Source organism: Lagenorhynchus albirostris, chromosome 6 (assembly GCF_949774975.1).
Source record: "Lagenorhynchus albirostris chromosome 6, mLagAlb1.1, whole genome shotgun sequence".
In the NCBI taxonomy this organism is placed as follows: Eukaryota; Metazoa; Chordata; class Mammalia; order Artiodactyla; family Delphinidae; genus Lagenorhynchus; species Lagenorhynchus albirostris.
Genome location: NC_083100.1, coordinates 30973232 through 30999550, shown reverse-complemented (window position 1 = coordinate 30999550; position 26319 = coordinate 30973232). Strand labels below are relative to the sequence as shown.

The 26319-nt window shown below is 38.0% G+C and overlaps 1 protein-coding gene across 3 annotated transcripts in view; it reads left to right on the top strand.

The window, feature by feature from the left end:
* Positions 1-26319, top strand: part of PARD3B (par-3 family cell polarity regulator beta) — a 1039317-nt gene that overhangs the window by 381514 nt on the left and 631484 nt on the right. For all 3 annotated transcript variants that reach the window (XM_060152240.1, XM_060152239.1, XM_060152238.1), the window contains exon 3: positions 3978-4149. In XM_060152240.1, the coding sequence (XP_060008223.1) occupies positions 3978-4149 (172 nt within the window). The remainder of the gene's footprint in view (positions 1-3977; positions 4150-26319) is intronic.

Sequence of the window (26319 nt, the reverse complement as noted above, 5' to 3'; positions counted from 1 at the left end):
ACTGGCTGTTGTGTTGAAAGTGGATTGAAAGGGAGCCTGGGTGGAAACAAGGAGTCCAATCACAGAGCCCTTGCAGTAACCCATGGGAGAGGCTATAGGGGCTGGGTCCAAAGAGGTGACAGTGGAGGGGGTAAGAAGTGGTCAAGCTCTGGTTATATTTTGACATTTATTGACCAATTGGATGTGTGTGCGGTGTATGAGAGATGGGGAGAAAGGGAAGGAAAGAGGGATTGAGGATTACTATAAGTCTTTTGATCTGAGCAACTAGAAGGATGGATTGCCATTAATTAGGGATGTAAAAAGCTTATGGAAAGAGCTTTGGAAGATCAGTTTTTCAGTTGCTGACATGATAGGACAGGCAATTGACCGTATGAGCCTGGATTTCAGAGAGAAGCTCTGGGTTGGAGATTGAAGTATGGAATTTATCAGCATATACTTATATCTTTGCCATGAGACAAATTCAATCACAACACAAATTTAGAGGTATTCACTTTAACGTTTTTAGAGATAAGTGAAAGGAAACTTAATGGAGGGGCCAGGGATTTGAGGACAAAACTGAGAGAATGTGGTGTTCTGGAAGGTAAGTGAAGAAAACCATTTAAGGAGGAAGCAGTGATCAACTGTGCCCTAAAATCAAGCCAGAGACGCGACTTTGAATTTAGCACCGTGGAGACTGTTTTTGGTCTTGATAAGAGCGGTTTCAGTGGAAGAGAGGGGTGAGAGCCTGGCTAGAGGGGCCTCAGGAAAGAATAGGAGGACGGAGATTGGAAACTGTTCTATGGAGAGCTTTCAAATTTGGCTTTAGATGGAAGGTGGGAAATGGGGTGGTTTCAGCAGGGGTGAGTCTTGAGAAGGTTGATTTGTTTTTGGTTTTGGTTTTTTGATGAGCAGGTGAATAGCATATTTGTAAACTGACCTACCTGTGTGTATCTGGGGATTAGATGCCTAAATGCTGATAGAGATCTGTGGGGATGGGAGTTTTGATTGGAAGTAAAGTCTGTTTGAACAGATCATTTTGGATCATGTGGTCTTATGAAAATATCACTGCTGTACTGAGTGACATGAAAATACTGGCAACACATAGGGAGAACAGAAGGGGCACCAGAAGATGGATAGGACAGCAGAAGAGGAAGGCGTCCAAATCAAATATTGCCTGTTTGCCTTTTGCATAAAGTTGAGGTTACTGCAGTCCCTAAGGTGTCAGTGGAAAATCTCCCACATGCCACAGAAGTTTAGTTTAAATGGAACCTTAACAGAAAATTTTTTATAAAGATATAACTCTTTTTTTTTTTTTTAAATGTTCAGCTCATCGCTGTGGGAAAGGTAATTTTGAATGGGTTTAAAGGTGGAGTAAGGCCATTTTCATACACTGGACACTTTGGAAATCAGTCTGCCTTCTGTTGAGGGATTAGAACAGTGGTTTATGTTAATTACATATCTCTGTAACACTCTCCACCAGGAACTGTGTCACCAGGAATGTAGGTGTTCTTGATGAATCAAGTAATCCAGCTAACAGAGACCTACAGCATAGGGTTTAAATTAATTATCAGTGTTGACGCAAGTGTAAGTCTGGATATACTGTAGATGTTGAGATGAAGACTGGATGAAGAGTCTCTTATCAGCCAGCACTTGTGGTACCAGTGCCTTTGTCTGGGTGCCACAGATTCAGGAGCTGATTCTCTTCTTTCCAGGAGTAGAGACTTTATTCCATCCATTCATCCAGACATCCAGAGTAGGCTCTGTGGAGATAATTCCTGTCAATCATGAGATTGAGAGACAGACTAGGCAATTAATTAATCAAAGAGATGATGAGATTTGGGGAGCCTCCAGGTCTCACTGTCATCTTTGAGAAAGTCATGTATTTGCCTGTATCTCCAAAGAGCAGAATACACATTTCTTTAGGGCATAACATCCTCCTGGACAAGCTGTAAACATTCCATAATGTAGCCTCTCTTTTCACAGTGCTTTTTTTGGAAAATACAGTATGGTCTGAATCCCTGGATTGGACTAGATTCTAGTACAGATTACTGTTTAGTCTGTCACTTTGGGAAACAAACTCTCTGACTACCCTGTGTTCCCATTAGATAAATAGGTATAACATTGTTACTGCATATGCTCTGACCTTGTGTGAATGTAATAGTAGTATGGAAAACAGTGAAGTATTTTAAGGAGAGAAGGTTACATAAGAGCCATAGATAATGATTTATTTGTGAGCTATCAAGTTTAAGCTTTTGTACTATACTTCTGAGTGATATCCTTTTTTTCTTTTTGCCATTATTTCAGGCACGTAGGATCTACTAAGATTTCAGGATGTAGCAAGAGGGAAATCTTACACAAAACTGTGTGTAGTACCAGTATAATAAGCCACTTTGCCTTGTTGATTAGTATATTAAAATAAATGTTACAAGTATGTGTTAGAATTCACCAATATGTAAAATTGAAATTATGTCACAGGAATAGTGATGAAAATAACAATTCTATCACATTTTAAAAGTTGATTTTGTTTTCCTTTTCAGGATTTAAAGTGTTAAACTCTTCATTTTGGCCAGATGATTAGAAAGATATAGTTCTCCTGATTATTTTTATACTAGAATAATCTTTCATTATTAATCCATTTAAGTCATCTCAAATCGGTTCATCAGTGCTACCAATTAAAAATAGAAAATGTATGTGCTCAATTTCAAGAATTAAAAATAATGCCTTGGGAGTAGCATTTCTTTCCGTGGTGAGAGGATTGTTGGATTTTCCAATTAAAGAAGTCTCCATACTGGAAATGAGTAGTCAATTATGAAGGTTATTTTTGAATAGCCAATTTGCATATCCCTAATTGTATTCATTTCTTTTGAAAGACTGAACTTGGAATTTATGATGTTTTGATTGGTTAACCCTGCACTGGTGTTATTAATACTACTGCCAACAAGGTTCCCCTATGAATGGGGCTTTGAATGCCTTTCCTAAATAAATGTTTGAATGATAAGTAGGTTTGTTTTATTTAATGAATGGAAATTTCTGAAAATTTACTAGCAGTTTTCTAAATTTGCACTCACTGCACTTTATTGGATTGACAGTAACATCCCTGAGCTGCCTACTGCACTCATACTTGGACATTTCCACATCAGCTGATGAGAGCCATTGGAAGTTCCTATCGTGATGCTGTCTGCTGGCCAGAAACGCCAATGGCTGCGTCTGCCATTTATACAGCAGTGTTTGCCCAATGACTTGATTATTTTATTATATGTTGCCCCTATTTTAAGAAAAACGACTTGGAGATGGACAGTTAAACGTTTTTATATTAATGACGAGAAGCATAGTTCTCATATGAAATAAAATTGAGATGAAGATGGGAATAATTAAAAGTTCTGAGGTTTAGTGTCTTTGGACTTAAACCAATCAACATGGAGTTAGTTATGAAGGAACATAACGAAATTGCAGGCATGAATACAAATGGGATATCTATGTGTACAAGATAAACACAGATTGTGTGTAAATATACACATGTATATACAGTTCTACTTATTATGATTGTGTCTGAAAGGCAGTTACAGTTAGGAATTTTATCGTCTTTACCTCTCTAAAACTGGAATGTCCTCTTCTACCATGTAAGTCTGTTGTTCAAATCCTGCATATTCAACTTTCATGTCTGGCAGCACTCTTGAATGAAAGAGATACTGAAGTCCTTTTAGGCATATGAGAAAAGGTGGTGAGGGGAGGTGACGGCCATTTCATTCCTTCCAGAGGGTTAGCCAGAATTGGATCTCTATTTCAGGAATATACAAACAAACCATTAATTATTTCTTGGCCATGGCACTTTTAGGCATAATATTGAAATAAGAGTTGTGCTACAATAATATTAAAGTTTTCAGTTTTAAGAGGTCATTTCTTTTCAAAACCAAATAAAGATCACAATCAGCTAGATACAGGGTCGACGTGATATGCACGTTCTACAAAGTAATTAGTGCTGTTGGATTTGTTTGTAGCTGATTGCTGTGTTTGACGAACAAGAACCACTCCACAAGATCGAGAGCCCCAGTGGAAACCCCGCAGGCCGGCAGAGCCCAGATGCTTTTGAGACGGAAGTGGCTGCCCAACTGGCTGCGTTTAAACCAGTTGGTGGGGAAATTGAAGTAACCCCTTCTGCTCTGAAATTAGGTAGGTGTATTATTTAGTGGTATGCTTTTCACCTGGTTGAAATACCTCATCTTGCTGGCTATGAGTTTCTTCTACTTTATGACGTACCCTGTTAGTGTTTGCCTTTAAAAACATAAACCTGGTTTGTCTTTCTCTACATTATTTTTTTTATGTAGATCTTTGCAGCTGCTGATGCTCAGGCAATAGATGCAGTGCTTTTCTTGAATTGCAAGTGAATCTGAATTGCATATCCTTGAAGTTACTGGGGAGGAGTTGGACTGTAAATGATGAGCTTCATCCGTAGCATATGAGGACTGCTTAAATTTTTTAAAAAGTCCCTGAAAAAAGTCACTTGGAAAAAGCTAAGGGTTATCAAGGAATCCAGGCTAGAAATAAAAGGTCACTTTCCGTTTTAGCCACCTTTTTCTTCTCCACAAGTTGTATAACTCAGAGTTTGGGGAAAACATTTTGAAGTTAGTTTCTAATTCTGTCCTACTGATTTATTCCAACCTGGTGATTTTGCTCAGAATTGCCTTTTGTTATATTTGTTTTGAAGGTATTGGTAGAAAGAGAAAATAAACATTCTTCTAAAGTTTTAGTGAATTTATGTCTCCAAGATAAATAATGTCAGTTATTGGTGATAACTCTTAAAGATAATTTTAGGTCAGTTTAACAGCATAAAGTTTTGAAAATCCACTAATATTTTGGTACTTAAAACCATTTTTTATTCCCGTTGAATGTATGCATACATTTTGAGACAGCTCTAAGCACCGGTTATAGGTTAATTCTCAGGCTAGAACAGAGGTTTTTTTCCATTTTGCAAAGGGAAACATATGCTTAAAATCGTAAAAATTTTACATAGTATAATTTTTGCCATTTGAAACAAAATACATTATACAGTTTATTTTACATGCCACAATACTGAATATTTTTATTTTGTACTAGTTTTCTGGAAAGCATCTACAGTGCCCCTTTTAAAATAAACCAAGTGGAAATTAAATGACCCATCGTCTTCATAATTTTTCTCTATCGTTTGGAAACCAAGCCAGCAGAGCAGTTCTGCTGGAACTCGGTCGTTGGAGAGCTTTGTGGCAGCTTCTCCTCATCTGGAGTGAAGTTTGTGGCTTCAGCAACCTCACAGCCCTATCATTCATTTGCATAATGGATGCCTTTTATCCATTATGCAAATAGTATGGGAGGAAAATTAGGCAATAAGGGAAGACGAAAGGAGAAAATTGCTTGTTTTAATATTCTATTTATAAGCAAGCACTGTGGTCTTCAAAAGGCTGAACCTCAGAGTACCCCTGTGCCTGGGAATTTGTTTTTTCACCTTTCTCTTATGAGCTTTCTCAGGGAAAAATGTTTGTTTTTCTTTGGCTTTTTCAGCTTTTGTTGAACCATCTGAGCAATATAACGTTCAGCGTAGGAAGAAAAGTAAGCTGAGGTTCCCCATCTTTGAAGGTGGACTTTTCTGCTTCTTCAATACTGATTTCGGGTCAGACACAGATAGGAAATAATATTTATTCAGTGGTGACTATATGCGAGGCACAGAACTCAAGGCAGTGCACCGCGTATTCTAAATCCTGTACTCCTAACAATTCATTTATGCCTCGTGATACTTAGTTGGGTTCTATTATCTCCCTAATTTAAGAGATGAGGAAACAGGCCTAGAGTAGTTAAATAGCTCCTCCAAAGTCACATAGCTGTTAGGTGGCAAATTTATGATTTGAACCCTTGCTAGCTCCAGTGTCAGGAACAATTTTTCTGTGCTGTCTTTCATATGCTCTTTGTAAAATAAGACAGTGATATCATTTTCCTGAGAGTCATTTTGTGAATATGTATCACATATTCATATTCTGAATATTAATATTCTGAAAATGCTTAACTCCTTGGCTTCAAATCCCATTTCACCTAGTGTCACAGATGAAATGGTGAGATTGGCCAGCCTTCACTATTTGGTGGTCAGTGTTGCCTTCCAGCCATTCAGTCTGAAACCGTGGCATTATATCCTTTTCCTTCCTTTTCTTCCCATCATCCACAGTTTCTTCAGCCTTCATGTTCCATGACCATTGAAGCAGGCCGGAGCTTTCCCATCAATCAGACTACTACAGAGGCCTCAAACTGACCTTCTTTTCCTTTCATTGCCCTCAAGGCAGGGTGTGGTCATGGCTTGGGCTCGCACGGATGGAGGGATATGCTTGGCAGCAGACGCAGTATCCATGAATGGCTCTTCTGGGAGGTGACCTGGTTGTGCTGCCAGGCCCACCCTGAGACCTTCTTTAGACGAAGAATGGGAGGGGGTAGTCAGAGGAGGAGTAGCATGTGTGTGTCAGCGATTCTTCACCACAGGGGGCATATAAAATGCCAAGCCCCAAAGCCCCAGCCCATCCTCTCTGCTCCCCACTCAGCTCTCAGAGGCCACTGGAACTGGTTCTACTTCTCATGGGACTCATTAGCCCAGGCTGGTACAACACACGCGGGGCTGATTCTCCCTGGTTCTCTCGCTCTTGAGATCCATCCAAGACGATGGGGAATTTAACCATTATCGGTTTGCATGCTTATCTTACTTAAGATAATCTGTTACCATTTAACAGATATTGGGAATCTAGATGTTCTTACCATTAGGTCATGTTAATCACCAAAAATGTAGGTTTTACTGATACTGAAATAAAAATGCACTCAACATTCAGTATAATTTTTGCATCTTTCTCCAGCACAAGTTAGTCATCATCAGTATCCTGTTAAAAACTGACAGCCTTCCCGCCCCCCTCCATACATGCAGATAGCGGTTGGGCCCACCTCTTTTCTTTATCTTCCAAGTTGAAACACTTATACACAGAATATGCAGGAAGCTCGTATTCAGGGGCTCTTCATGATCTATCCCCTTCTTGTCTGCCCGCTTTTATTACTAGCCACTCTTCTATAATCACCTTAACCTGCAGCTACCAAAAGCCACTTGGCATTCCCTAAATTTGCTACTTTCTTTCAAACCTTTGTGTCTTTGTAGTTAGTGTTCCCTTCACCTGGCTCACCCCTTTGCCTCTTTTCTACTTGGTGAAATTGTATGCACCTTTTAAACTCCTGCTCAAATATGCCCTTATTTGTGAAACCTTGTCCAAATCTTTAAGATAGTACAGTAAGTGTACCATAAATGCATTTCTTAATTCTTCAACAATGAAGGGATACAAAGATGAAGAAATTTTCTACTGACCAAAAGGGATTCATAGTTTTGCACCCTGTAAGCTAATGGGGTATATATATTTTTACATTTGCAAGACGAATTTTGAATCAACTGGGCAAACACATAATTCCAACTTCATCCAAATTATTTCCTACCATTTATTTTGTAATGGATTTTCTAATGTAATGCTAAACGACTAAGCCCTGACTCAGCCCTAACTAGCAAATCATTCTGACACTTCAAGATTATAATGTTTCTTTAGTTGGCCAGTACATATTACTGTGTAGACTAGAGATTGCTAACCTAAGAGTCTATTTAAGAGAAGAGACAGGGTAGAACAAACACCAGGTAGAATAGCAAAGAATCATATTCACAGAGCCCATTTAGACTTTAAAATCACCTAGTTCAGGAGTTTTCCAGGTCTCCTTTGAGGAGCCCTGTGGTACTTCCTAACACGTTTTGGGATTTCAACAAATATTTGATTCTAGTTAATTAATAACATTTATTGAACACTTAAATTGTAGATGCTGTTTTAATTCATTCACACTCACTCTTTGTACACATAAGATTGGTTATACTAGCAGGGAAGAAAGGGATGCAGAAGGCTGTTGAGTAGGCAATAGAGAATCCTAATACTAATCCTAAGTCCTACAGCAAAGAAACCTACCTTCACTCAAAAGAATTGTTAGCACCTCTTAGAATAACTTTTGTGAAAAGCTGATCTGTTAATAGACAATTCCACAGAATTTCATAAGAGCAATTTTCTAGACAATTAACATTATTTTACAAGTGACCAAGTAAAAGCTTAGACTCAGTGTGTGCTGTGATGTCAAATAACTAGTTGGTTTAAGGAGTAGAATTGGAACCTGCATTTCTTGGCTTTCAGCTACATGACATCTTTTGGATTAATTGTAGGTTTCAATTATCTGTACCTTTTAATACTATATGGGATAAAATAACACCTTATATCCTTTTGGAATGAGATAGAGTGTAAATTAATAAATATATACTATGAATAGTTGTAAATAAAAAGCTAATAAGGAAGTACCAGAAAATTAATATGGAGAAAATTTCTTTTCAATCCTTCTGTGTCAGAAATGAATTTGCTTCTGTTTCTTCATCCCATGTGTATGCACACACATGCACTTACACGCATGTGTGTATGTTTGGGGAAAAATTGCACTGAAACAAACATGCTAATATTTGGGATTGGGTAATTTTTCTCCCATATTGTGGATACTGTTGTCCTTTTTGACATTTCAAGTATCTTCATGTAGAGCCTTCTGTAAATAAGACAAATTAGTGAGGACGCTTAGTTTGATGTTTGGAAGAATGAGAGTCCTTTAGCCTTTCTCCAACTAATCCTTATGCTGCCTTTATGATCAGTGGTAACTGACCTTCTGCTGTTCCCCAAAATACTTCATGAGGCTGTAGTCCAAGGTTGACCTAATCCTTGTCCCTTGAGAACCAATGATATGGAGCCAGTCCCAGACCCTACAGTATTTGATCTAGCTGTGTATCCAGACAAGTCATTTAACCTATAGCTATCACATTTTTCCAACCAAAGAATAAATCAGGACACATTTAGCATTCTATAGAAGTGAATATTCTTAACTGAGATCATACAGGTTACTTCCTTATGAGCCACTGCCATATCTCCCTGGGCCATAGTTTTCTCATCAATACTATAGGCCTTTCTTGCTCTAATGGGCTATGATTGTCCCAGGAGAATTTCATTAATTCCAAGCTGAATTTGAATCTGACTCCATGCCCCTGTCAATTTCCATCCTATGGCCCCAGTTAATTCGTAGTTTTATTTTGAAACTTTTGGTAATTTTTCCTCAGTACTCTTGACTGAAATTTGCTATTTTGGGTTAAGGTTCCACAAGAAAATATGTCTTTAGTTCTAATTATTTAAGCAATGCAATTTAAACAGTGTATCAGGATAAAAAGTACTTTCAGCTTCGTTGTTGCCACTCTTGTGATCTATATTACCCAGATATAAAGCAATCTGATCAAAGTTTGGAGTTGAAACGGTATTAGCTTTATTCTCCTCTTGTGTGTTAAACTTTGAAGATGAGATACTTTCTGTTTGAAAGTGATTCTTGTTTTTGAGACTTGAAAGCCGAAAGGTGCCTCAGATGCTTTATTGTTTCCATGTGTGTTTGTGCTTCTTCAAAACTGAAAGGAAAATTATGATTGTATGTTTGTTATAATATAATTATTTTCAAAACATTGAGTTCTCCTCTCTTTATTTTCGGTAGTTCCCAGATCATGTGGTATAGCCATAGATTAGTGTTGGAAATTGTGACCATTTTCTATCTGATTTTGACTAATTTACTGAATAAGGGAAACATGTGGGATCGTTTGTCTGAATTTTTAAAGAAACCAAATCCCTTTATGGCGCTGATCTTTAGGAAGAAAATAAAGCAGGGGGAAGTTTATTCCTTTAATTAGGCTTCAGTGTGTAAGTAGCTGCTGTGCCCATAATGTGAGTTTAAGTATTGGCATCTGATCCTAGACAAACACAGTCACACCACACACATAGCAGAACGAAAGCTCAGGGCTGGGCCAGGCTTCTGGCAGAGCCTTTGAATTCTGATTACAAAGCACCCAAGCCTGTGAGGGTTCCTTGTTACTGGAAGCTCTCTGCTGTGGGCAGTGAAACCCCAAGTTGAAATGACCAGGGAACTGAGGTCATTTGCTTGGATGAATCCATAAGTCATCATTCGGTCAGAGTTTCATCCTATTTGTTTCCTATTGAGTCTGATTATTCAAAAGTTAACAGCTATAGAATCGTTTTCCTTTCTCTTCTTTTGTCTTCCTTGGGAGCCTGGTATTTTCTCCCATGTAGGCTTAGATGAATGATGTTGTAATTAGCTATGGTAACCTTGCCAGGCTATCGTCGATCAGTCATAGCCACGTAGTCTATAAAGTGTGTGCATGCTTTTCTGGTATGACGGTAACTAAATCAGGACTAAAGGGGTCACAGTGTTCTAACCCATTTCTGGCACCATTATTCTTTTGCTATTGTTTTGGGTTTTATTTTAGTTTGTTTTCAGAGTAGATGAAAAGTTGCTGGGGAGGGAGGTGGTACAGGGAAAGTCAGGTTATACGTCGAATATTTTTTAAAAAAATTAATACTCTGGAAAAGGGCCTGAGGTACTTGATTAAATGAAAGAATAAAATGACTATCTAAAGATAAGCAACTCCTAACAAATATTAAAAGGTAATTACTACACAGGAATAATTTGTGTTTGTGTTAGTGAAGTACAAATGTGAATGATAGTTCAAATATGACGCTTTCAATATACCCGGGATTGCGTCCCGAGTAATTGCAGATGAATGGCCAGCATAAACACACTTCATAGACAAGCAATCAGTTCAGATAACATTTTGTAAAAATAGCATGATGAGTTTTGCTTGAAGATATTCTATATTCTTATAAGGGTCTTTTCAGTGATATTTATTAAATTATCAAATGTTAAGCAAGGAAAAATAAAAAATTAACGTCATCCTAACAGAACTATTTTCATTTTTCTATTTCCTATCCAGTTTATCTTTGCATTTTAATCTTAATTCAATTCTTTTTTACACCTGCTCAGTATTCCTTTTGTCTCTTTTTTTTAAATTTTGTGTACTATATCTAATGGCTAAATTCAGTACCTAAATTGGTACTAAGTTGGCTGTACTCTAATAAAAACTGTTAAAGGAAATTTGCATTTAGCCATTTACCCCAAAAATGTAAGACAGTGTATGAAAACCAAGCTTTCCTTCTTGTTCTTTTCCAGCTGTATTTTCTAAGTTGATTATACGACCTCAAAAAACAAACCAAAAAAAACCCCATTGAGTTCACCAGCCCCCTTTGGCCTCTTGCTGATGCTGGACCCACACTGAGACAGTCTGCAAATCCTCTCATAAACAAACGGAATGAAAGGTCACCTTCCTACTGCTCACTTGATATTAGACCCCTGGGTTTTCAAGCCTCTTTTGCAGATTGCTTTTAATAGGAAGCCCAGTGAAGCTCTCTTTGCAGAGGCCTAGTCCCTAGCTAGTGAAAACATTTTCAGCCATGCTGTCACACTCACCTCCTTGTAGTTCCCTGGACCACTGATAATTTTTGGTTTGCCCTTTTAATAGAAGAAACTCTCATCCTCCTCTCCCCTACCCAACATACACACACATAGTCTTTCCTTCCTCCCTTCCCCACCCATCATTACAACTCCCATTGGCCTTTCTTGTAACCACTTCCCAACTCTCTGCTATTCAGGTTCTCTGAGGCAGTCAACAGGGCCAGGTAGAATGGCCCTCATTCTCTAAATACAACTGCTGCTTTTTAGAACCTAGTTGGGTTTTACATGTCTGTTACAGAATACTTTCAAATTATTTATCTGTATTAAATTTTTCTTAATATTCAAATTTTTATAAATATAAATCTTTGTAGCCATAAAATAGATTATATTCCTCATAAATTTCTAATGACACCTAAACAAATTATTTATAATAAACATGCTGATTTTCTTTTGCAATTTGAAGTTCAAGAATCTTGCTAACAATTCAAAATATGGTAATACCTCTTTTGCACTAACAAGTTAAATGTAAGGTTAAGCCTTTAGGACTTTTTCTTTGTGTGTTGTGTGTGTGTGTGTGTGTGTGTGTGTGTGTGTGTGTGTCTGTCTGTGTGTGTATGCGCACACATGGGTTTGTTCTTTTTTTTTTTTTCTCTTTCCGCCCAGATGGGCAGGGCAAAAAAAAAAATCCACTAATTTAATTATTTACAGAAGATCCATCTTAAGGACAAGTCACTCAGAGTTGGACATGCTTTTATGACTGGCTCAGGATTTTCTCATTTGCTTTATCTGATAAAGCCGTATGATGAATTACGACCCCCATATCCACACATTGGGTTGTTTCCTTGCTCTCTACCCATGTTGAAATTTTACTAAGATCTTGATTTGGCCCAATGAAAGTAAAAAAATACCGAAGCAGCTTGATCTGTTCATTCTCACATCCCAAGGTGATAAGGAAAGGTGGCGGCCTTTGCTTAGCAATTGCCTTAAGAAAACCTCTCTCTCTTGTGTTTACCCTTTTTTTAATGTTTACCAGATAAAATAAGACAGCCTCCCAGATATCAGTGCCACACCCTGTCAATTTATCATTGAAACAATGCATCCATCATATGGTACATTCAAAATGATATTCATTTTGTTTGTTCGTAGGCTTAATGAGAAAATCTTGATAGCTATCAGAACATACAGGCGACCTTTTAAAAATACCAGAAAAGTTCTGATTACTTTTTAGTATCAATATGACTCTTTGTTAAATTCCTGAAACTCCTTTACAGATGGAAGAAATTTGGGGCTTTATATATTTTTTTTCTCTGTGTAAAATTGAAGTACAGGAAATTATGTGGTACATCTTGCTTATTTTCTTTTTGTTTATATGGAAGACTTGACTATGATTACTTAATGCATGTGTGTGGAATATGCCATGATCAAGGAAAATAAGTGGGAGTAGGGATTTTGTCTTACCACAACCTATTTAAAACCATAACGCTAGTATTTGGTGTTTTAAGATAATATTGACTAAAGAAGCCATTACTTCAATGTCATGTTTCTTGAAACTGTTGATAAGAATGGTGTTTCCATCTCCTTTTGCACTATATGTTCTGAAAAATGGCATGGATAACAGCAAGCTGAATGGCTTTGTGTCATCTGGTTCTGCATAATTGTGATGATCAATTAAACTCTCCTTGTGTTTTTAAAACAAATAGACTTTCGGTCCCGGAGATCTGAAAGCATGAGGCAAAGTTCTTATTTTAGTCACAGTTCAGGAATAATGTCCTTTGACCTCATGACTTTAGTCTGATGTTACAGTTAACTGCCCTTATGGCAGAGAGTTCAGCATTTGCACAGCTGGCATCTGCTCTTTTCAGATGATTGTGCTTAAGAATATAGCAGTGGAAATCAGTCTGTCTGATCAGTCTGTCGGAGCCAGTGCTCCGGTGGTGTGACTATCACTGACTTCAGTTACTCAAGAGTTATTTATTACTGGCCCAATAGATGAAAAGTATTAGCTAGGCTACCAGAGTAATATAAAATAATACAATTCATGAACTCATTCTCAAGCAGCTTACAATCTAGTTGACTTAAGATAAATTACTAAGTGAGTCTCTTAACTTGGTTAGGTTTCCATTTTTATAATTTACAACTGTTGTTATAATAATACAGAGCATGCAATTAGAAACCCTTACAGTTAAAGAAAGATCTTACCACATAAATAAATTTAGACGTGCACAAAAGCTTCTGTGTGTGCCATTTGTCATGTGGGACATCTCCTTATAGCCTGGTTAATTGTCTTTTCTTTGGGTCTTTGGTTGATAGAGAGGCTCATGGAAACAGTTCCAGTTTGTGTTGCTACAGTTTTTATTGACTCTATTTTGGGCAGTGCTAGTTTTATCTCCTATTAGGTGACCAGAAATAACTAGGATCCCTAGTCTTTCCACTACCACCAACATCCTGAGCTGCCCAAGTGAGGTCTCCAAGGACCTAATGGGTTGATGGATGAATATTTATTTATCTATCCATTCATCTGTCTAGCCTTTTCACCAAAGATGCTCTCGTCAAATGTACTCATTTAATCCTAGGTAGTGAAGTTGGAGACCAGACTTCTTCCCTGGTGAGTTGAGCTAATGCACTGTTCAGAAGAATTAGATATGCTCTAGCCAGGAGATAGAGTTCACTGACCCACCCTTTCTTTTTCACTGAGGACCATATAAATTACCGATTAGACCCCAACAGTGATCTTTTCTTCTCCAAATCTATAGGCTATACCTCAGCCTAATTTATGTACACTATACGGAAAGTTTAAGCAAGTGCTATTTTCAGTCCCTCTGTTCTTCTGACTCACAATACCATTCTCCAGGTGACTGCTCGGATTGTCTAAACATGATTGTCATGTGAATTCTTCTACACTGTGGGCTGCACTGAGAAGGAGCATTTTGACCATGTTGGAAGATTTCCTTAAAGAAGTTTACAGAATGAGTTTCGTGGGGTTTTTTCCCTTTTCAGACCTTTTTGAAAACTTACTCAAAAATTAATTTTCTTTAAAAGACCTTCCTCAACTGCCTTCTTAATGCCCTGTTTTGAAAGATAGTGTTTTAGCATTTGTTGGGTAGTTGTCATCAATTTGATATAATATTCTGTCTTTTTAAGGTGAAAAGTTATGTGAGGTTAAGCAGAATTCTTGTCTGTAATTCATATCTTCTTAAAAATTAGTTGTTTTCTCTGTATCCAAAATGTAACCTGAATATATTTGACTTAATATCATAAAGAAGCAAGAGGGCAATGCATTATTTCCAGAAAAAAAAAGCAAGGGACAGAGAAGGATATACATTATATATTACATATTTACTTTATAACAGTATAGTATAGAAATTAAGAGTACCAAGTCATGGAGCAAGACTGCACAAGTCAGATACAACTCTGTCCTTTACAAGCTGGGTGATCATAGGCAAGTATTTAACATCACCTTGCCTCAGTTTTCTCATCTGTAAAATGGATAATATTAGTAATGATCAAATGGAGTTGTTGTGAGCATCAAAAGCACTCGTATGGGGCTTCCCTGGTGGCGCAGTGGTTGAGAGTCCACCTGCCGATGCAGGGGACACGGGTTTGTGCCCCGGTCCAGGAAGATCCCACATGCCGCGGAGCGGCTGCGCCTGTGAGCCCGCTGAGCCTGCGCATCCGGAGCCTGTGCTCCGAAACGGGAGAGGCCACAACAGTGAGAGGCCCGCGTACCGCAAAAAAAAAAAAAAAAAAAAAAGCACTCGTATGTATGTAAATATAAAATAGAATAGTGCCTGCCATATAATAAGAGGTAAATAAGTACTAGTCACTATTGCTGTTTTCATCATTGTATTTATTACTGATCATTTGGAAGAAAATTATACAATCTCCCTGTGTTTATATAATTGATATTTTGATCTAACCTTTCTTCTCCCTTTTTCACATTTTTTAACTTTCATCCCATAACAATATATTCTCTCTTTTTCATAAGTGTAGATTCTGGTCATCTTATGCCTTCTTCTAAGCCACAACATTAAATGAATTTTTCCTCTCTTCAGGCTTACAAGATACATGGTAAAATGGTTTGTTGCAGCCAAAACAATACCCAGGGACATTAATCAGAGTAACTTAATTGCTGCAAAGTCTTCAAATAATACCTTTGCGCTTGTTTTTAGAGATTTGTAGAAGGGTAATTGCTTTGATTCTTTTTATCCTTATTTAACTCAAGTACTTACTTTTATGTCCTCACCCTGATTTAGCATATTGTTCATAAGGATTTTCTTTTAGAACTGATAAGTGCATGCTGTTCATATTTGACAATACCTTTACACAAGGGAATAAGAATACATTTTTGGTGTTGTTACCCTCATCCAACTGGTCTAGAATACTGTATGAGTTGGGGCGCCAGCAGGAAACAGATGGCATGCTCAGAGATGTAATTGAAGAGAATTTAATAATGGGATTATTTATGAAAGTGAGGCACTCAAGTTCTGAAAAAAATGAGATCTCTTACTAGCCCAGGCTTGAAAAGAGAGACAGTTCTTACCAATCTAGTAAGAACTGCAGATGTGGGAGAGAGGAATTACAGGATCAGAACCTGTGACCTAAGCTTGTCCAGTTACTATGTTCAAAGGTGGAGCTGGCAGAGATGGGCGTAAACATCCTCACACCCATCTCTTCCTACACTCTTATTTCCTGCTGTTGCTTCCTCATGGCCAAACCCTACAGGTACCCACAGGGAAACTGGTCTGTGTGATGTGCTGAGTTACTGAGTGGAAGTCAGCCTTCTGGGACCAGAACAGGGCTTAAGAAACTGGGGAGTGGCTCCCGGGAGCAACATGGAGATCACACAACACAAATACTTAGTCTGTGTGTCTCTGAGGTGACTTTTTATAAGGTGAATAATGCTTTAAAATTAAGGAACAGTTGATTATATGTTTGGCGTAGAACTCATCTACTGGAATATAGAAATCATTAAAATCTACTTTTTTCTTCAAGGTGTTCACAGTTCAGTGCCATAATTTCCTCATCTTTTTCTTTTAAATTGAGACATAACATGGGTGATATTTCTGTCTACCACACACTGAAATGTAGTGTCTACCTTTAAGTAATATTTCTGTTGTGCTGACTATAATTCAACTACCTTTTAAACTCAATCAGTAAAGCACAGCGGCTTTCAGTTCACAAAAAAGTGCATTGAATATAATTTTTTGTGTCTCTTCCTTCCCAAACTTTTATAGAAATGACATTTTAAGTAACAGTAAAAGGGGGGGCTAGGGTAATAAAAACACTGGAAGTGGGAAGGGGGAAAAATGGAAAGTGAATAGAAGCAGATTAATAGATGGCTCGGACTTTGGGGTGCTCTCAGGAAACCCTTCCTCCTCTTGGCACAGAGGGATGGCTTGGGGTGGAGGTGGACAGCCTTGCTCCCTGCTTCTTGTGCATGTTTGTTACAGTGATACCTGTCAGCACATGTGCTTTACCATGTCACCTGCCTCATTCAGAGGAGAACTTTGTTCAGGGAAGACCCAGGTATTGGCAGGAAAAACTGAAGCTACTTGCTGTCCTTAAGCAATTGAGTATTTCATTCAGAAATATAAATGGGCAACCACCACTGACCAGACATTTAAGGGAACAACGACTCAAAATATGGCACTAGGATAGAATTGACTAGACAGTCTTGGAGAAGAACAAAAAAGCTGGAGGACTGCCTTACCAATTATCAAGATTTATAAAATTATAGTAGTTGATTCAGTGTGTTTGGCACAAGGACAGATGAATGGCACAGGACAGACATTTCCAGCAACAGACCTTCACAGATACAGCCATTTGTTTTATGTTAGATTTGATACTGCTGTGCAGTGGGGAAGGGGTGGTGCCAAGTCATTTCAGTATCTGTAGAAAAAAAAAAATCCCAACCACACATCTTATACAAAAATCAGTGCTAGACAGATTGTAGATTTAAAGATGAAGAAATAGAAAAAATAAAAAACACACCAAAACAAAAAATAAAATAAACATACACAAACTATGGAAGGCAACATATAAGAAATGGGACTATATGCATAGCTTTGGAGTTAGGCTTATTTGTAAAATCGGGCATAAGTGCTACTCATAGGAATAATCTGGATAAATTGGATTATGTCAAAGAACTCCTGTTGATAGAAAGATACAATTAAAATAGTGAGAAAGAAAAGCTACAGACTCTGAGAAGATATTTATTTGTAATACATATAACCAACAGAGGGCCATGCCCTGAGTATATGAAGGACTCCCCGAAATAAGAGAAAAGCAGACAACTCAATAGAAAAATGGAAAAGAACTCTAATCTGACACTTCACGAAATAGCCAGTAAATATATTAAAAAGATGTTCAACTTCATTAATCTTCCCGGAAAGGACATTAAAACCGCATTGCAAATTTGACATCAAAATAAATAGCATAGTATTGGCTTATAACCTAAAATATAAAGTAAATTTACATGAGTCTATAGTGGTAGAAATAAATGATTGAACAGCTAATGGTGGTAGTGGTGGGAAGGAACAAATCTTTCTTAACGGAAGAGTTCTGTAGATAATACATGTAGGTACTCCCCTTTGTGTGTGGGCTGGGCTTGGTGACTCACTTCCAAAAATAGCATATGGAAACAGAAAAGTAATAAGAGTACAGTAAAACCTGGCCAACACTACCTGAACCAACTAATCAAGATTACCATCACCAGGGAGAAGTCAGCTGAGGTCATGTCCCCTGATACACTGTGATGAGCAGAGCATTTCACTGTGGTGCTGCCCTTCCCGAAAATCCATAACTCCAGCCTGATCTTGAGAAACACATTGGACAAGCCTAAATTGGGGGCTTTCAACAAAATGCTCGACCAGTTCTTTTCACAACTGCCAAAGTCATGAACAACAAAGGAATGCTGAGAAAAATTCCCAGACCAGAGGAGACTTGATGACTAGAAAAAATGTGGTGTCCTGAATTGACCCTGGAACAGAAAAAGACAGTAGTGGGAAAATTGGTGAAATCCAAATGAAGTCTGTAGCTTAGTTAACAGTCATGCAGTAATGCTAACTTATTAGTTTTGACATAGGTATCATAGTTATGTAAGACGTTAACATAGAAACTGGATATTCTCTGCACGATCTTTACAACTTTTTATAAGTTGAAAATCCAAAATAAAAAGGTGGTTTAAAAAAATCTGTAATGCAAGAACACTACAGATCTACCAGAAATTACTAACATGAGAAAGACAGTAGCAAATGTTGGTGAGGCTGTATAGTAAACTAGACAGACACTGCTAACTCGAGGTTAAGTTGGTTCAACGTTTTTGGAAAACTGTTGAGCAGTATCCACTAAAGTTGAACCTGAACACTGCCTATACTCTGCAATTCTCATTCTAGTTAAACTAGGTAATTTCTCAGCAGAAAAGAACATACATATTCACCAAAAGACATCACAGCATACCTATTCCTACCAGTCCCCAAACGAAAACAGCTCATGTGATAAGATGGTAAATAAATCCTGGTGTATTCAGACAATGGAATGCTTTACAACAGTTGATTTACCTGTTGCAACCAAAACAGATAAACACTATAGAAGAAACCCACAAAATATTGTAGAATGTGTAGGCCTGTTAGTATCCTTTCTTCCACTGTGGGATGGTGAGAGATTCAGGCTAAACTTGATGGGGCAGGCAAGTGTAGATACTAAAAATAAAAATGGCTATCGAAAATTGATTCATTCGACAAATATTTATTGGACACTTAACTATATGCCAGGCATTTTTGTAGGTGCTGGGAATATAGCAGTAAAAGACAACAAAAATCCAAAAATTTCCTGCTCGCATGTAGCTTTCATACTACTGGGAGCAGACAAACATAATAAATGAATTATTTATATAGTATGTTAGAAAGTGATTCTAGTTTTGGAAGAATGCTAAAGCAGAATAAGGAGAACTGAGGGTGTTCGGTGAAAATGTGCATCCGGCGTTAAACAGAGTTGCACCAAAGTGAAAACTTGAAGGGGGTGAGGAAGTAAAAGTAGTGAAGATTGTTTAGAGGAAAAGAGGGAAGGGTATTGTAGACAAGGAAAAGTCCTTATCCTTCACAGCAGGGAATCAACGCTGCATGTATATATGCAGTTAGACACCAAAAGAGTAAAAAATGGAAGTGTTATAAAAGTATATAAGATAGTAGCTTCTGGGAAATTGTACCCTACGGTGAAGGGGAGAAAGGAAAATTGTATTTCTTTCTGCATTGTTTGAGTTATTGCGATGGTTGAATTGTTTTTATAAAACATGAACAACAAAACAACCCAGTTAAAAGATGGGCTGGGGATCTGAATAGACGTTTCTTGAAATAAGACATACAGATGGCCAACGGGTATGTGAAAAGATGTTCAACATCACTATTCATCAGGGAAATACAAATCAAAATCACAGTGAGATGTCACCTCATAACTGTTAGAATGGCTGTTATCAAATAGACAGGGAATGACAAAGTTGGAGAGGATGTGGGCACTGTTGGTAGGACTACAAATTGGTACAGCCACTAAGGAAAACAGTATGGAGATTCCTCCAAAAAAAAAAAAAAAAAAGAATAGAACTACCATATGACCCAGCTATTCCACTTCTGGTATTTAACCAAAGAACACATGAACATGAATTTGAAAAGATACATGCACCTCTGTGCTCATTGTTTGCAATAGTCAAGATATAGAAACAACCTAAGTGCTCACAAACAGGTGAATGGATAAAGAAGACGTGGGAGATTATGCATATATATGATGGAATGTTAGCCATAAAATGAAGGAAATCCTTGGGACAACATGGATAGCGTAATACCTGAGGATATTATGCTGAGTGAAATAAGTTGGATGGAGAAAGACAAAGACCATATGATTTCACTCATATGGAATCTAACAAAAAATAAATTAAAAATAAAATAAAAACAAACTCATAGATACAGAGAACAGATTAGTGGTTACCAGGGGTTTTGGGGGAGGCGAGCAAAATGGGTGAAGGGGGTCAACAACTAGACCTGTGGTGCTGATCCCTTTGTAGTGTATAGAGATGTTGAACTATGTTGTACACATGAAACTTGTACACATACACACATGTATATATAAAACATTTTTTTTTTTTTTTTTTTTTTTTTTTGTGGTACCCGGGCCTCTCACTGCTGTGGCCTCTCCCGTTGCGGAGCACAGGCTCCGGACGCGCAGGCTCAGCGGCCATGGCTCACGGGCCCAGCCGCTCCGCGGCATGTGGGATCTTCCCGGACCCGGGCACGAACCCGTGTCCCCTGCATTGGCAGGCGAACTCTCAACCACTGCGCCACCAGGGAAGCCCCATATAAAACATTTTAAATTTGGTGCGGGGTTGGGGGGGAGGCGGGCACATTAGGATACAAGTAGTAGGAAAGGAATGTGAGGGACATTATTAGAGAAACTTGAAACCACTCTATATTTTTTAAAGATAAATCATTTTCAAAATTAAGTACTTCTTATTGGTAAGGAGTTGCTTGCAATATGCTTGTCAGCTGCTTGGAGGGGCTGCTCACTCTCTTTTTTCCAACTCACAGACCAAGCTGAGAGACTCAGGAATGACTCTGACCATGGCCAGCTCTGAGAACAGTCACAAAGTCCCCCTAGGTCCACCTAAGTTAGGCACACAAGGGCAGGGACTTGGCGACATGTCTCAGCTGCCCCCTAAACTGCTTTCCTGAATCATGAGAGTTCTGGTTCATATTCCATACCAATACCAAGTCACTTCACCACTCACAGTATTGAAAGTCAAGCTTGAGGATTTGAATTAAGTGTATAACAAAAGGAAGAAAAACAGTTTTCTAATTAAACCTGTTGAACTGGGGGAAGAACTATATCATTGCCTGTAGATGATGTATAACAATTCAGTATTAAATAGACTGTGTATATTTACTCAGGGATTAAATATTTAGACCTGAAAAGAAATTAGTCATTGTATCTAATGAACATTAGTCTGTTTTATGAATTGTAATGTACTGTGTAGGGCTTGTCTTTTTGTGTGTGTGTGTGTTTGATTTTACTTAAGGGGAGACTTTCAAATTGTGTGCATCTGTAATGATTCCCATGCAATTATCTAAATCTAGCACAACTAAAAATACTTCACCTGAAGTATAAGACAGTGGGGGTACTTTTTGTCTTGTTTTGCTTGGATTATCCGGACAACTGCCTCTATTTTCCACCTGACTTAGTGTAGGTAGACACAGCTTGAGTATTTTCCTCAAGTTGTTACTTGAGGTTTAACACACTGTCTTGAAGCTGGAGGGGTTGATACTGAGAAATTCTGATAAGGCAGTGCATTTTTGGTTGTCTAGCTGATTGTTGGGTCTGATGATTTTTAGACATTATGTAAGAATTTCCTTGTTTGGTAGTTTCATTCTGAAATAATATTGGTGTTATTGAATCTTGAGCAAATATACTTGCTAACTCTATACCATGATCCTAATCAATTGAGTGTGTATCATGGGTTAAAACTCATGAAGTTTCAGACTGAGGTTTTGGTAAAGAATACCTCCAAAAGTGTGTGTGTATGTGTGTGTTTTGTATGGTTGGAGGGGGAAAAGGAAGATGGCAAGGAAGATAGTTCTTTTTAAGGAAAGTAAAAATATAAGAAAGTCAAAGTCTGATATTATTCAATTCAACCAATGAATATAGCTGGTAATTTGGAGAAGAAAAATTCAGCCTGTGTGGAGAAAATATTCAATTGTTTTATTACCTGTTAAGCAACTAAATCAAAACTATTTAAAAAACTTTTTTCTAGATCTGAGGAAATTTTCATTGTGTTTACAGTGTAATGGCCAAACTAGCGAAAGAGTTAATAAAAGATACTTTTCCTTTTCAAAGCTCTTGACTCACATACTGGACAAGTATTAATAGATCTTTGTTGAAATATATTAATATCAGTCAAGATTTTTCAATCTTCTCATTCATCACTGAGAATAATTAAAATAATTTTCACATATTTTTTGATGTATAAATGCTGCTACTTTATCACTGAAAATGTTGGAGTGTCATGTGGAGGATGGAATGGAATTAAAACTGGGTGAGACTCAAGGGAAGAAGTGGCAAAATGATTTCATGGAGCTTCAAATTTAGATCAGTCATAGCCCGGGCCCCTAGGAGAAGTAGAAGTTCCCTTTCTGTATTTAATAACATTAATATAAAAGACAAATGTGTGTAACAGGTAAGCCAAAAAGTGATGTTACTGTATATGTAAGGTGTCAGTTTTTCTGAGAAGTGTTTGAGTAGCAGAAAATGGAGTGGGCCTGGAGTTTGGAGAATGGGCTTTCTTTTGAGAACTCAGATATGGTGGTTAGAGAAGGGTCATTTCTGCATTGCAGGTGTAAGACTATTTTCCTTCCATCCAGTTATACACTTAGATGAGGGGTTTAGTGGATCCATAAACTGAGAGCCCTGTGTAACGACCGAGCTGGTAGAAGTGATGTCTAGGAGGTGTGGACTAACCGTGGGGGGGAAAGAATGCTTCCACCTCTGTTCCATCCTCACCCCACAGGACTGTGTAGTGTCTTAATTCACCAAGTGTTTAAGCAGACAATCCTCCACAGCTCCAACACCAACAAAACCTTGTCTATAGTATTTGGAACATCTAGTAACGGTTTTAGGCATTGCCCCCAAAACCAAGGTTGACATTGTAGGCTCCCAGATTAAGAACACTCTGCTTTAGCCTCCCTCCCTCTCTAATTTCCCTTTCTCCTTCTCTCTTTCTTCCAAGCCTTCCTTTTTTTTTTCTCTCTCCGTCCCTTCCATCCTCTTTCTGTCCTCCTCTCCTTTCTTCCTTCCCTCTTATCATCTCTCTCGACTTTCCTTCCTGTGACAATTACACATCAAAGCCCATATAGCAAAATTAGGCAATTTGTAATGCTCATCTTTTTGAAGAATGATAATTTGTATGAACTTGGATGCCAAGCCTAAACGCCGAAGTGGTTGAGTAGACCCTATTGGTATCATGTACTGGAAAGAAAGGTTTCACAGTTGATTAATTTAAATGGAACATGGGAAGTCATTGAGCTCAAGGGAGCATGCACAGTTCACCAAGATCTTGTAAGAAAAGAGGAGGTTTCACGATGGTTGCATTCTTGTCATGCACCATGGACATGAACGTGGCTGGAGTCTGACTAAATGGACAGAAAGTCTTGCTGAAACTGTACTGAGCATCTACCACCCTGTCTTACATCAGTAACAGAAGACCTCTCTCATGCCACTGTCATTAAATGTAAAAAGCCACTCGAAAGAAGTGGAAACAACTGATGGAGCCCCATGTACCAAACTGGCTTCATTTGGGGGGAATATCTGGGAAGAGTTTGGGAGGCGTACATGCAATAGACAAAGGATGCGTGGAGGGGAAATAACTGGATTGTATTGAAAAGGGTGTAGCTGGGGCTGTATCCTAAAGACCTTCATGGATGTGCCAGAGATGTTGCATCTCTTGCTGACTTTGATAGTGGCCTCTGTTGGCAAATCAGATGTTCCTGGATTCCTTTACTTCACTAGGCTCTGTCCGGTGCCATTGCTGACTGAAAGGACCTCAGAGGCTTCAGATACGTAAGTCAGCAAAGTATGCAGGGAATAATGGTCTCAGAATAAGCTTCTGAATCATTGTTCTTTAAAACATGTTGATGGAACTTTGAAGCGTTATGGATAGCCCAAGTCAGCCCTAAATTGTGATTTATTCAGCATTGGCAATTATTAATTTGTAATAATCATCACTTTCTCTGGTGTAAATCATATTAACCTTTCTTTGAGCTCTTAAATCTAGTTTTGTAATACATCAAACTAAATGTAAAGACTCGCGTGGCAACCCCTGGAATGGCGGCATTCCTTTTTGTGGGTCTCGGATAGCTGTTTCAGAGTAAAAGGAGATCATCCAGCAATTAGTTACTATCTTTAGCATGTTTATATTTCTAAAGTGTGCAGTTAATATTATTATGTATCCTTCTTAGCATTCTGAAGTGATTTTTTTAGAGTTCCTAGGTAAGATTGTTCAGTTTTTCAGATGTTCTGTGGAGTTTAAAAAACCTCTTTGGTAAAAAATTCCTAATATGATAGCAGCTGGAAGAATAATTGTCATTGGGATGACCTTTTCGGTGGCTAAATTGACAGACACTTGATGGACAGCCTTCTTCCATCTCTCTGCCAACATTTTACTTCCTGCCATAAAACGCAGGAGCAGAATTTTTACTCAAGGGATAAGATTCTCAACAGTCATTTGTTGCATATCTCCCTCAGTGCAGTTCCTCAAAATTTGAAAGCTCTCTCTGTCTTCAAGGTATTTTTCTCATTACCTGCAGAAAATGTGTCCTTTGGGAAGAAATTCTAAAACAATAGTGCAGGTGCTGAATCAAATTTCCCAGGTGTGTTAGGGACTCCGTTATAAGGCTGCTAAACAGTACTGGCTTGGTGTACTAAATGGCACTCTTGTGTCCTATTGTAAGACTTAATACAACTGCCAAAGGTGCCTTTCCTTGCAACAAGAGAATAGCTTTGACTTTGAAGAAATGTAGACTATGAAGTACCCAGTTGAAATGTCCAAAAAGAAAAAAAAAATAAAAGCACTTACTAGTAAAATGAAGACAATTAGTTTTCAAATAAGTATGTTTTTAAAATGTGGCCCTGGGGTGACATGTAAATTCAAAAGACTGATATTTTCTCTGGGTATAAAGTCGTTGGAAGATATTTTCCCTTGAATTCTGAGAGTATCCCCAGACTGGAATACACATTGATAAAATATGTACTTTCATCTAGAATACTTCATCCAGGGTATTATCATTGTCAAAGAAAAGATTTTTCTGCAGTTTTGGGGCAAGGATTATATAGGTGACACATATTCATGCATTTGTCTTCCCCTCTTTCTAGAAGGTATATCACATGAATTCTGGGGCATTGTGTATTTTGTTCACTGCTGTATCTTTAACCCTTGAAACAATGTCTGTAGGGGTCAGGCAATGAATATTCACTATATGAATGCATGAACAAATTGAATAAATAAATTAACCTCTAAATATATTTTCTTTGTTTTCTTTTGGTGTTTATTAATTTATTTTTTATATAGCAGGTTCTTATTAGTTATCTATTTTATACATATTACTGTATATATGTCAATCCCAATCTCCCAGTTCATCCCACCCTTCCCACCCCCCTGCTTTCACCCCTTGGTGTCCATACGTTTGTTCTCTACATCTGTATCTCTATTTCTGCCTAGCAAACTGGTTCATCTGTACAATTTTTCTAGATTCTCCATATATGAATTAATATACTGTATTTGTTTTTCTCTTTCTGACTTACTTCACTCTGTATGGCAGTCTCTAGGTCTATGCACATCTCTACAAATGACCCAATTTTGCTCCTTTTATGGCTGAGTAATATTCCGCTGTATATATGTACCACAACTTCTTTATCCATTCGTCTGTCGATGGGCATTTAGGTTGCTTCCATGACCTGGCTATTGTACATAGTGCTGCAGTGAACATTGGGGTGCATGTGTCTTTTTGAATTATGGTTTTCTCTGGGTATATGCCCAGTAGTGGGATTGCTGGATCGTATGGTAATTCTATTTTTAGTTTTATAAGGAACCTCCATACTGTTCTCCATAGTGATTGTATCAATTTGCATTCCCACCAACAGTGCAAGAGTGTTCCCTTTTCACCACACCCTCTCCAGCATTTGTTGTTTGTAGTTTTTCTGATAATGCCCATTCTAACCAGTGTGAGGTGATACCTCATTGTAGTTTTGATTTGCATTTCTCTAATAATTAGTGATGTTGAGCAGCTTTTCAAGTGCCTCTTGGCCATCTGTATGTCTTCTTTGGAGGAATGTCTATTTAGGTCTTCAGCCCATTTTTTGATTGGGTTGTTTGTTTTTTTAATACTGAGCTGCATGAGCTGT